Source organism: Calypte anna, chromosome 10 (assembly GCF_003957555.1).
Source record: "Calypte anna isolate BGI_N300 chromosome 10, bCalAnn1_v1.p, whole genome shotgun sequence".
Taxonomy (NCBI): Eukaryota; Metazoa; Chordata; class Aves; order Apodiformes; family Trochilidae; genus Calypte; species Calypte anna.
The window spans coordinates 1,991,995-2,004,978 of NC_044256.1; the positions used below are offsets into that span (position 1 = coordinate 1,991,995).

General features: G+C 41.4%; 1 protein-coding gene across 1 annotated transcript in view; it reads right to left on the minus strand.

The window, feature by feature from the left end:
* Positions 1 to 12,984, minus strand: part of ETFA (electron transfer flavoprotein subunit alpha) — a 31,742-nt gene that overhangs the window by 5,550 nt on the left and 13,208 nt on the right. The window contains 3 exon segments of the mRNA XM_030457035.1: positions 10,253 to 10,335; positions 11,355 to 11,423; positions 12,369 to 12,471. Of these exon segments, the coding sequence (XP_030312895.1) occupies positions 10,253 to 10,335; positions 11,355 to 11,423; positions 12,369 to 12,471 (255 nt within the window).

The following is a 12,984-nucleotide window of genomic DNA, read 5'->3' on the forward strand; positions in this document are numbered from 1 at the left end:
AAAGTCCTTAGTACAAGCTCTTTTTAAGAACAGATTACTGTAATTTGATTTTTTTTTTTTTTTTTTTACCAATTCATTAAGTGCCAGCCATCTAGACTGCCAGATACTCTTATCAGTCCATTTAACTCTGTGAAGCTGAGTCTTTGGAAAGAATCCAGATAGCCAGGAGCCAGATGCATGTATATATTCTATTAAAGTATCTAGGAAAGACAAGGATGTTTCATTAAAAGAACATTTGTAACTCATCAGGCTTGTCTAAGAATACTTTATTATGCACTTAAGCCAGGCCCCTCTAGCTTATGTGTTTTTGGCTCTCTTTGCTGTACCAGCACAGGTTGATCACCTCAGTCATGTTTTCATGCAAAGAACACACAGGACAAAGCATCTCTTATCAAAAGCTCCATACTGTAAAATAGATCAGATTTAAACTAAGATTTAAGCAGTCAATTCTACAGTTTAGCAGGAGGGAAACAAAGTCTGCATGGATAAGATTCAGCAGTGTTCTCTACTCCCCAAGGAGAGAATTCAACTGGTCCCCCAGAGGGGTCATGAAAGACTCAGAGAATTCAGACCTTGGAGTTACTTTCAAGGCAATAACCTTGCCTGGAGTTGTCCCTGAAATCATCAACTTCTATAATGGCTCCTCCCGAGTCCTGTCCTGCCCTTTCTCTAATGTGTTTGCTTTCAAAGTCCCAAGTCAGGGTCACAGCCTCAAGCACTATGAAGCATGGCAGGGAGGGAAACAGAGCAGATCAGTGCCACAGAGCTGTGTCCCTTATGGTGGCACTTGTGACCCACCTGCCTGCACAGAAGAGAGCACACTGAGGTCTGGAAGGACATCTCTGATCTTCACATCACCCACACAGGAGAGAGACCCCCACCCCAAGGCACAAAATGGCAGGAATCAGAGTCCAGACTGCACCTCCCAGGTGCCAACACGGATGGCTTTATGCCTACTTCAAATTCCTGCTTTTTGGAGCCCCTAGAAGCTGCTCCCACTGCTGCCAGGTAGCAGAGCAACAAACTACAGCTACAGACAGGTACTTCCAGCACAGCCCAGGACACAGAGGGCACTTCCCAAATCCCTGGTGCTTGGGCACAGGCAGGTGTTCCTAGAAGGACTGCTGCCAGCACAGTGCCACAGCAGAATGTCCTAACAAAGCAGTGTGCAGATGCTGCCCTGCACTGTCCCATACAAGAGGAAGCCCCAAACTGAAGGGAAGTGCAAGTTCTGGTGGTATGAGGGCTTGGCATCAGGTTAGATAATTGTCTTGCCTCACAGCAATTTCATTTCACACAGGAAATAATTACACAGCTATGCAACTCATCTTTATTTTTAACAAAGTGGATGGAACACATCAGCAGAGGGGAAGGGACAGCAGAGCAGTGAGTGAGCAGTCAGAAAGAGCCCAGGGGAAGAAGAGGCAACATGAGAAGGGGAATGGAGCAAAAGCCTGAGAGCACACAGAGCAGAGGGCAGGGAGGCACAGTCAGGAAACACTTACACTGAAAATGTGCTGTTGCAGAAAGGGCCTGGTGTGTCAGTGACAGAACCATGTGAGAGCAGAAGTATCAGCACCTAACACACCCATCAGGCTTCTCACAAGGGTCAAAGCAGCAGCCTAAGCCCTTTCTGCCAGTGAGCCAGAACAAGGGCCAAGAGCACTGTCACTTGTCCTGCCATGGGACAGCCCACAGGCTCCAGAAGGAGCCAGGGCCCTGACAGAGACCTGAAAGTTTCTATGTACAGATCTACATCACAACCACCCTAAAAAGAAACAACACACCAAGTCCCAAATGTATCCTATTCAAAGGCAAGATTCCAAATCAAGAATCCAACTCCTCACACCCCATTTGAAGTGCTCACCTGGTACTGTTTTTTCCACAGACTTTCAAAAAAATGACCATGGTGTGTCTTGTACAAAGTCATTGTATGCTAATCACTAAAATGAAGAAAATCCCCCTTTAGCCATCCCCTAAACTCTTATTTCTCCTCTACCTGTACTCAATATCAGCATCTAGAGCAAGCCCAGACTTCACATGCACAGATCTGTACAACTGGCTCCAGAATTCACACAGCCAGGTACACACTGTGAGGATAAATGTCACCAGTGTCCTGTGTGGGTGACTGTAACAGCCAGCATACCAACACCATTATTTTCCTGTGCATACCATTCTCCCAATTACTTATAAAGAATTTGTGGCATATAGCATCACAGCTTTTGCTTCTAACAATATTTTAAGATACCTTAGTCTGCCTTGAGGCAATTAAAGTCCATTTCCTTAAGAGAACCAGGAGAGTGGGCTTTCAGCTTACTCTGACTTTGTAAGCTGCTGTAAGAGACAACAGTGCCTCTTCCACAGGGGCAGCACAAGGTGAGGTAGTTGCTTTGCAGGCATGCAATCAGCTGCTATTGATTTCTGTGCCAGCCTTTGAATTACACTGAAAACCTTCAGTGTATGTTGATTTATCATCCTACCAGCAGCATGCTTTTAAAGACACTAGTTTAATGACCCCCCCTTGGCCTATTTATGCCTTTTAAAGTCAGCTCAGATATTTTATTTTCTTTGCAAGAGTGAATGGACAATGAACATTGAAAGAAATCTCCATAATGAGAAGTGCTTCATACAAGAGATTCCTTCCAACTACAAGCTCTCAACTCAACAAAATATTTTCTGGCTTGACCCAAGTTCCCATGTATTGCACTGGATATCAGACAATTATCCAGTGTGTAGCACTTTGATGAAGTTGCATATGTGCCACTCAAGAAGCACACGTGCTAAACTATACCCCAACTACAGTTTTTTGTTCACTTTAAGAACCTTTGATCAGCCAAGCTATGTAATTATTCTTAAGCATGGTTAGGGTGTCTGCTGGAGTGCAGGGTACAGCAATTTTTTTTTTCCTCTCTCTCTAGGGAAAAACACATCAATTGCTTTCAGCTAAATGCACTCACATATGAATATTTTAGTACAATTTAATGTTTCTGCACCAACCCCAGAGGAGCAGAGCATCAATTTGTGAACATAGTTTTCCTGGAGTTAAAAGCTACACTGGATAATGCAGGATGAAAGGGGTTGTCAATCCTTTGCTTTTGAGCAAGTCAGAGAAAGGTAGCCTGTAAATTCAGTCCCAGCTGCATACACCCAGCTCCCTAAAGTTTGCCACTATAAAGCTACTTTTCAACAACAGTGAATTATCAGGAGATATTCCAAAAAACATTTCCCAAGCATGGTGAGTTCTCCCAGTGCTGTTTCCATCTGCTGGCTACCTAAGAGCCTCAGCCATTTATACAATGCAAGTGCACCTGCCAGTCTGTAAATAAACCCCACAAACGTCCTGTTCCAATAACCCCTTCCAGCAGAGAGGATAGATGGAGGGAGGAGAAATTAAGCAACATACCATGTGTGTGAGTACAGAAGCTTCAGTAGCTCAGTATTTCAACACATCACAATATTTGTACATGTAACAAACCAGGAGGTAACAAAGATCTTACTGTTAAGCAAGGAGTAGAACACTTTTAAAGCAAGCACCAACCAAGGTGGCAAGAGCGATGCTTCTCATGAAGCTAAAGGGATTAATTAGTCCATTCTGTTGGTAGTAGTTTAGGTAAGAGCTTGAGAACAAAAAGGAACAGAAATACTGCAGTAAAATACATCTTGTTTTGCTTTCCTTACACTTTCCCAGAGAGCAAAGGGAAACAAGGTAACAGACAGGCCAACCTGCCCAGGAAAGTGACACGAAGCAGCACTGAGGAAGACTTAGCATACACTTACTGTGCAGAAAAACTGTGTCACTTAAGCACTGTAGAGAGAACAAAACCAGGCTAGGCCAAGTATTTGACTGCTTTGCCACTGGATGCAAAGAAATACCAGATACAGAAATAATGTAAATTATGTGATGCTGTATTTTTCCCTTCCTGATACTCCAAAAGAAGGGTGACTACTGCTAAGAGCTAAAAAGCCACTCACTGCAGTGAGAAGGACTGAATAATCAAGGGTTGGACTTGATGATCTCTGAGGTCCCTTCCAACCTAGCCAATTCTATGATTCTATGAATAGTAAAATACAAGCTCAGAAAGCATCCCATCCTCTTGCAGGAGAACTGGAGCAACAGGAATTTCACTGCTTTGTAGGAGACCATTCTGTGCCTCTGCCAGGAAATATTTCCTTGATATTCAGCTCTCCTTTTCCCACTTCTCATTTCCCTCAGCTCCTGCATTTTCTACCTAATATAACACCTTAAGTTCTCCCACAGCTCTGGTGCCTTTCAGCTGAGCCAGCACCTCACTCCTCAGCACCCCAACTGAAGTTTCATCTCTTGAACACACCTCTTTTTCCCCTCACTATTACTGCCAGTTCCTGACAGCTGTAAATCTCCTGAAGCTCTTGCAGTCCATCCAATACAGAGACCACCCAAGGACCCTCCAGTACAAAGCTGAAGCTTAAACACTGAAGCTAAGCAGGTCAGCACATGTACTCCTGACACTCCTATCAGAACTGGACTGAATTCCCATCTGCTTTTCCCACCTGAGGCTTCTCAGAACAGGCCATTTACACACACACGAGCCTTCTGGGCAATCAGATCACATTTCTAGCACAATCACCTATTCCAGGGTCAGTTCTTACTGCATCACATCTTCCCTAACTCCTGCCTTCCCAACTTTTCCAACTTCCCAGCCACTTTTCATGTAGTCTGTCAGAACAGTCCTGCCTGGCTGCACTTCCCCTGCCACACGGACCCTCTGTACTGACCCCTCCTCAAGAAACCCTCTCAGTAAAGTCTGAGCCATGAAGGGGAGACCTTCAGTATCACCACCAGATTACTTCAGATACCCCCCCAACAGCAAACCCCGATGGACACCTTCAGGATCACAATGGTGAAATACTGCTCTGGTAACACCTTCCCTAGTGCCAGCTAGGAAAAATCCCAAAAGAGAGCTAAAGCAGTTCTAGACCTGAGTCCTGAAAGCACACAGGCTTCAACAGAAGAAAAATGCACTGCAGAAAGAGCATTCAAAGTGAACTTTCAGAAAGTGAACATTTAAACTGTGAAGAGATTAAGCTTCTGGGGAAAAGAAGTTGAGAGGAAGATAATCCCATTACAACCCAATTGTCTTTCAAAAGCTGAAGGGAAAACAGAATTCTAAGAGGGCAACAAGGGAAAACTTAGAAGCCCGTGGAAATAATTTGGGTGTCCAAACAGGGGTGCCTAGGGGCATTAGACAGGTCAGACACCTCAACCAGAGATGCTGCTCCATAGGGAAGTCTCCAGATCCCACCAGCCCTGTGCAGGTCCTTGTCACACCCCAGATACCAGAATGGCATTAGACACCTTTTTGGGGGCATTCAGTGACCCCCTGGCATGCCCCTCCTCACAAATCCATACTGAGCAGGTCACAGTTCAGAAGCTAAAAGAAACTCCTTAAGGCTCAAAGACCTTGTCTTTGCTTTTCTCATAAATCTTCTTTGTTTGTTTGCTTAAATATCAGACAAATAACACAAGTTCATGAGAAAGATTACATACCTTGTATGCTGGAAATGTTAATTATACCTAGTGTAATGAAAGCTAATACTGAACTAATAAATGAAGCATGCATGTTCCATTTATATATAAATATTAAATACCTGAAAAAAAACACTACCTTCTTTCTTCTCCTCCCCCCTTTTGTTCCTGTTGGGGTTTTTGTTTTATTTTGTTTGGTTGGTTTTGTTTCCTTGGGGTTTTTTTGTAAAAATTATAGAACTGGGGAGATTTGTACTGTGAAAATAACACCCCTGAGTATTTCTGAGTATTTTGAAATTTCCCATCTAAAAGCAGCAGTTACTCAAGGGCAGTACTGGGGGGCTTTTAGTATTTACTATTTTCTAACTGGATCTAATACTTAACAATAATCACTCCTGGGAAGGATATTTTATGCAAGACCAACTCATCTGAGCATTCTTAGAAAGGTTTTTTTTTTCTTAGACAGAAACTATACACATTACTTAATCTAGGGACTGAATCTGACTTTTCTGCAGAACACATGCATGTAAGAAATAGTGGAAAAGAATTGTCTTCTAATTTAAACAAATACACTCCTGAAATGGTTGTCACTGATTAAAGACATTGAATATATGATATTACTTTAACTAGGAAGACAACATCTTACATTTTAATATATCCACTTATGCCTAAAATTTTCCTTCCTTACATCTCAAATAATACAGCTCAGCCTTCTCTTTCAAAGACAATGTTCCAACAGGAGTTGCAAACACCTGGAACCAACAAGGGAAAAAAACCCAACTGAATTCAGATGTATAGAAAAGAAAAATTCAGTCAAAAATCAGAAAAATGCATAAATTACCACACGAGCAAAAGCTCAAAGTTTAGTGATCTGATGCTGGTCTGGAAGTGTTGATGTGCTGTGTAAAACTAATTCTTAAGCAGAAAGAAGGTGCCACTTGTATGCCTCAAATAACTGCATTATTTCATTACAGAAGCCAAATGGACTGTAGCTGTGTCTTGGCTGGCAGTTTGTTCACTGATTAATTCATCAGCATTTCAGGGGAGTTGCTGTGGCCACGGGGCTCTCATGTCCTGCAGTGCTCTGTCTGGGCTACACTCAAAAACCGATGCTGGTCACAGAATGACCAAGGACCAAAATGATGCCTCCTTCCCCAAATCCACAACCAAAGGCACAAGGGAAGAAATAAGCAGATTTTGTAGCTTATTACCTCCTTACCCAGTGATCACCAGAGAAACACACACAAAAAGCAGCAGAAGCACTCTCCCTCTTCCTGAGCCTGTCACTAACTCTTCTCCCTCTCTGGTTTCACCACTGACCCAGTTCCAGAGCCCTTTAGAAACAAAGCATTCCCATCCTCCACTGAGGTCAGGCAAGGGACTATAAATAGCAGAGTAAGAGCTAGGAAAGCATGCTGAGATACTTTCCCAGCAGAAACTAACAGCTGCACAGGAGAGCAAGTGTGTCTCCAACTCCAGCAGCTTCTGGTGTCCAAGATTCTTCCCCTTTCAGCCCACATGTCCTGGAGGGCAGTGCAGCTTGTGCTGAACACAAAAACCAGACCTCAGGTCTCAGCTGATAAATCTAAGCAATGTATGAAGCTGCTTTGCAATTTTCCACATAAAGCCACGTGAGGTGTCCCTGAACTAGTGACACCAAGCACACCTTGATGGAAGAGAAAGTAGTCACCTTCTAGAGGACTGGTAAAACTGCCAGCACAATCTTGATCAGATCAAGCAAGTGCTGCTCCTGCTTTAAGTGGCCTCTGTCTTCCACTGCACAGAATTCTTTTCTAGCTAAAGTGCCTAAAGGACAGTGAAGCAGAATTAGGAATGTAAAGTTAATAATTTGCAGCTTTAAACTTCTTCATATTTAAGATACCTGCCCAGCACACTGGAAAGTGAGTTCCTCTAGTCAACAGCTCTGACAACTTAGTATCAGTTCAACTTTCACTTTCATTACAACTAACATAAAATATTTTCTATACTTCCAAGACACTGTAAGCTACCCTCACATGTATTCTGAAATCCAGAAGTATTTGAACAATCTGAAAGAAGGAATTTCAGTACTCTGCATGACTGACTTCTTAATAAGTAAGAGGGGAGATGAGAGAGAAATGCATCAGCCTGCTGACAAGAAGACAGAGCACCATGCAACTGTGCCTGTTGGGATCATTTATTGACACAGTAGTTAAACATTCATTTGTCAGTCCTGGCTATTGGCTATTTTAACAATCCTCTAGAAGACAGTGCTGACAGTGATGTGATCCTATGATGTGGCTGGATGTTCTCAGGACTTTCACACCTTGCTATGAGCCATCTGTGGCAAGTTACAGCACTATGTCCTCATCAAAATCTAGGCTGTCTTGTTAGAAAGAACGTTCACTGCTGATCCCTGAGACACACAAACCATAGCAGAGCTGTCTACAAATGAGCATTTTCCACTCCTTAATGGATATCTGGGTAGTAAAGAACCAAGGCTGGTTGGTCTCACCTCATGCCCTTTCCAAACAAGCAGCTGAACCACACCCAGTTACTCCCTGGTTTTCAAAGGTTTGTGTACAGGACACCCAACTCCAGACTGCCTCCATAAGACAACCAACTCCACCTCTTCTGGGACCTAAAACTTCTGTATATCTTGCAGCTGCACTTACTGAATTAGTGTTGATCAGCTAACTGAAACCTATAGCTGGCAATCCACTGGCACGTGCTCTGTGATCAAAAGGAAGTGCATTATAGTTAAACACAAACGTGCCCTTAGCAAAGAGGAAGCATTAACTCTGGGGGCTACAGCTGTCCTGCACTACATCCAAAAAACCAGCATAATCTGCAAAGCCTCAGATTTCCTTGCATAGCAAAGGTTAATACCACTGCTCTTGAGATTTGGGAAGGACACAAAATGCAACCAGATGGACATTAAGTCTTATAAATAGGTCTGTTTCTCAGAAGCTGGTTCTGGTTGCAGCTGGTTGTCACAGATTCACAGGATAAACATATTTTCTGTCACAATTCCCTACTCCTGGAACAGCCCAGCACACACTCCACCTTGCACTGAGATGAGCTACACCTGTACCTTCTTATTTACAAATGCTCAGGTTTGCTTTGTGTTTCTACCTCATTGCCCCAGGTCACAAGGAACAATGAAATTCCTATCAGACCTCTAGGTGACAGAAAGGCCCCTCCCAGACCCCAACAGACACATGGATACCCTGTGGTACCAGGATGCATAGCAGGAAAGACATGCAGCAGGTTATGTCCCAACATTAACCCACTCAGAGTCTGCCCTTTTTAATATTTCACTTTACAGCAGCCAAACTTTATGGTTTTTCTCTTCAGTTTCTTGCACTGCCATCTATTTCAAAGACTTGCTGAAAATGTAATGCACTAATCCAGTTAGTTAGCAAAAGCTTACAGAAAATTATCACCTGTAAAAGGAAAGAAAGAAAAAAAAGGAAAGAAAAGAAAAAAAAAGGAAAGAAAAAAAAGGAAAGAAAAAAAGGAAAGAAAAAAAGGAAAGAAAAAAGGAAAGAAAAAAAAGGAAAGAAAAAAAGAAGAAAAAAAGGAAAGAAAAAAAAGGAAAGAAAAAAAAGGAAGAAAAAAAAGGAAAGAAAAAAAGGGAAAGAAAAAAAAGGAAAGAAAAAAAAAGGAAGAAGAAAAAAAAGGAAGAAAAAAAAGGAAAAAAAAAAAAAAGGAAAGAAAAAAAAGGGAAAGAAAAAAAAGGGAAAGAAAAAAAAGGGAAAGAAAAAAAAGGAAAGAAAAAAAAGGAAGAAAAAAAAAGGAAAGAAAAAAAGGAAAGAAAAAAAGGAAAGAAAAAAAAAGGAAAGAAAAAAAAAGGAAAGAAAAAAAAAGGAAGAAAAAAAAGGAAGAAAAAAGGAAAGAAAAAAAAGGAAAGAAAAAAAGGGAAAGAAAAAAAAGGAAAGAAAAAAAGGGAAAAGAAAAAGGGAAAGAAAAAGCAAAAGAAAAAAGCAAAGAAAAAAAGCAAAGAAAAAAAAGCAAAGAAAAAAAAGCAAAGAAAAAAAAAGCAAAGAAAAAAAAGCAAAGAAAAAAGCAAAGAAAAAAAGCAAAGAAAAAAAGCAAAGAAAAAAGCAAAGAAAAAAGCAAAGAAAAAAGCAAAGAAAAAAGCAAAGAAAAAAGCAAAGAAAAAAGCAAAGAAAAAAAGCAAAGAAAAAAGCAAAGAAAAAAAGCAAAGAAAAAGCAAAGAAAAAAGCAAAGAAAACAAAAGCAAAGAAAAAAGCAAAGAAAAAAGCAAAGAAAAAAAAGCAAAGAAAAAAAGCAAAGAAAAAAAAAGCAAAGAAAAAAAAGCAAAGAAAAAAAGCAAAAGAAAAAAAAGCAAAGAAAAAAAAGCAAAGAAAAAAAGCAAAGAAAAAAAAAGATACAAAACCACTAAAACAGACTTCCCAGAGATCAAGCCACACATCAATATCATTTCAGGTTTACTCTGCAGTGACATGCAAGGCCTATCAGTGCTGCTTTTCAGATCAGATTCAGCACAGGCAGCTGTGCAAAAACCCAGTCTGCAAAAACTCCAGCAGAGCTCTGGGTAGAGCAGTTCCAGTGGACCCAAAGCTGAGATGCACACCCCATCTCCCTGCTGGAGCTCTGCAAATGCCTGGTCAGGTGCCAGTTCCACAACTGTGACGTGTGTGCTCGGCTCAGAAATGAGCTAAGCCTTAAGGCTGTTTGCTTTGAGGGAAAATGCACCCCAAAACCCATGGAATCTTTTCTGGGTGACAGTCCCATACTTACTGGTGCCACTATTTTGCCCGTCTGTCCAACTTGCAAGTCGTTGGGGACAAAGCCAGCATCAACAGCTGCACGGGAAGCTCCAACTGGTTGAAAGAAAAGATTTCCAATGTTTTCTTTTAAAATACTAGTGAGGCAAATTTATTTCCCCATAAAAGCCCACGGATTTTACTGAAGAGTCCCCACACTTAAGGGCACGCATGTAGACGTGTCCCTCCTAAGAGCTCTAATGGTAATCCCTCTCTCTTCCACTGGCTGAAACTTCCAAATAACTAAGTGCTAATGCATTTTATAAGCAGCAGGAAATCCTCCCTCACAGCACCAAAGGGCCATATATTTAAAACCAAGGACGCCAGCCTGGTGTGTTTCCATTATTTTCTCTTGTTACTCTGTCAAAAGAGGATTTTCCCATAAATGCCTTCTTCCCATAATGTTCCTCCAAGTTTTAAGAGCACACATGTGCCATCCTCTATCACTGTGGAGCTCAAAAGTCAGACAAAGAAAAATATCCACGTGTATGTGAAAATGCCACATGGGCATTTAGTTAGTGAAGGCACTAATATAAAAACAAAGCTATTTGTGTCAAACTAAGTTTATTGTTACAAGTGAAATCTCAAAATAACCTAAAGTGTTAGCACAGAAAGTTCCTCCCCCTACCTTTACTTCAAATTATTTCACTGACATCCCACACGTGGTCAGTTTTCTCCTTGTAATATGAAAGTGTAGCAAAAAGACAAGATGACAAGAAGCAGGAAAGGGGTTCTGTAAAGGAGTATTATATAGGGATGCAGGAAGAAAATATCAGCTCTTCATAGTAAGCCAAGACCATTTTTTAATTTACATAACACCTCTTTTTGTCTGTGAGCTCATGTTCAGGAGATTTGAGGAGGATGGGGAGTATTACAGTTTCACATGTTGCTTCATACAAGGGCATTTAAATGCACTGTCAACAAGGACAAGACAAAGCTTCATCTATGACTAAGCTGGCAGGATTTCAAGATTTTATTTGATGGACACAAAAGTGAGACTTTAAAACAGTGTTCACCTTAATGCAACTTTTTAAATATGGTAACAGGGTTAAAATAAAGGAGGGAAACAAGTTTACCTGCAGCATGCAACTGATCTGCAAGATCGTACAGCAGCTTGAAATTCTCACCACTCTTCAAGCCTCTCCCTTAGAAGTTAGGAATTAAAAAAGAGAGAAGAACATATCAAGCTGGATGATTTTATTGTCTACATAAACTTTGTTTCACATCTGCAAAGGCACAAATACACAGTTGTATTTGTACCCCAATAAGGTGGTTTTGGCTGTGCTACTAAACAATATTTACTCTTTGGAGATTGAGCTTTTGTCTGTGTATTATTATTATTATTTCAGATGTACAAACCAACACCACTTCCTGCCTAGATACGACCGTATCATTCTCTGAAATCAGGGACACTTTTTTTTTTTAATTAATCATAGAATGGTTCCAGGGATTGTTCCAAGGCCAGGCAGGGTGGGGCTTTGAGCCACCTGGTGCAGCAGAAGGTGCCCCTGCTCATGGCAGGAGGGGTTGGAAGCAGATGACCTTTAGGATCCCTTTCAACCTAAGCCATTCCATGCACACTAGACAGAGCAGTGTTGCTCTATCAACTAATAATTTTTAATTTGTGCTCCCTCTGCTGGCTTTAGGTACAAAATGCTGTAGTGGGATAACTAAATTTTTAAACCATAGGCTCACAGTAATAAACAATTCATCACTTTTTCCTCGAAGAGCAGAATAAAAACATAATTACTTTTCAAGTCAATTCATCACAACATTTCAAGTTCCTATAATGACTGGCAGTAATTTTAAGCAGGACCCATTATTGCTATAATTTTAAAGGGACTCACCCAAACCAATGGTTTTTACAAAGCCTGCCAGCATATGTTAAACTCATGTTTTGCCTCTGCACAAAACATACATGCTGGGTCACTCCCACTGGTCTCTACGCCATATTTCAGAACTGCAGAATAATAATTTACTACCCTTTTTTTTTTTAAGGTATCACATTATAGTGTTCTGCTACAGCTATTTAACCAAGATGTACCAGTACCTAATAGCAACACTGTATCATTTCAGTATTCTCTACTTACCACCTGATACAACCACTTTTGCACTGGTGAGCTCTGGCCGATCACTTTTTGTCAACTTCTGTTCAATCCACTGAGACAGACCAACAGGTGGGGGGGGGAGTTACTGCATCCATCACATGAAGAAAAATGACAGAGTGTATTTGCAATCTTTTAAAAGCTGAGCTGAAACTTACTGCAAAAGTTCATCCCATACCCAACTCCACCACAAGCTTTTAACTCCTCTCAGTAATTGCTCTGGCTCTGAGTCTCCAGGCTCTCTCCTTCACTGTGCAGAACGAGCTGCACTGATGAGGGGCTGCTGTTCAGTCATACACTGATACAACTGCAGCACAAGCATGGCTCTCACTGGAAAAGGCAATCAAGGCACTTAGGTAGTACAATGGAAGTGCAAAATGCTGATCTTAAATATCCAGTAGCATTTCATAGAATCATAGAACTGGCTAGCTTGGAAGGGACCTCAGAGATCATCAAGTCCAACCCTTGATCCACTCCCACTGCAGTTCCCAGCCCATGGCACTCAGTGCCACATCCAGGCTCTTTTGAAATATCTCCAGACACGGAGAATCCACTACTTCCCTGGGCAGCCCATTCCAATGCCTGATCACCCTCTCCAAAA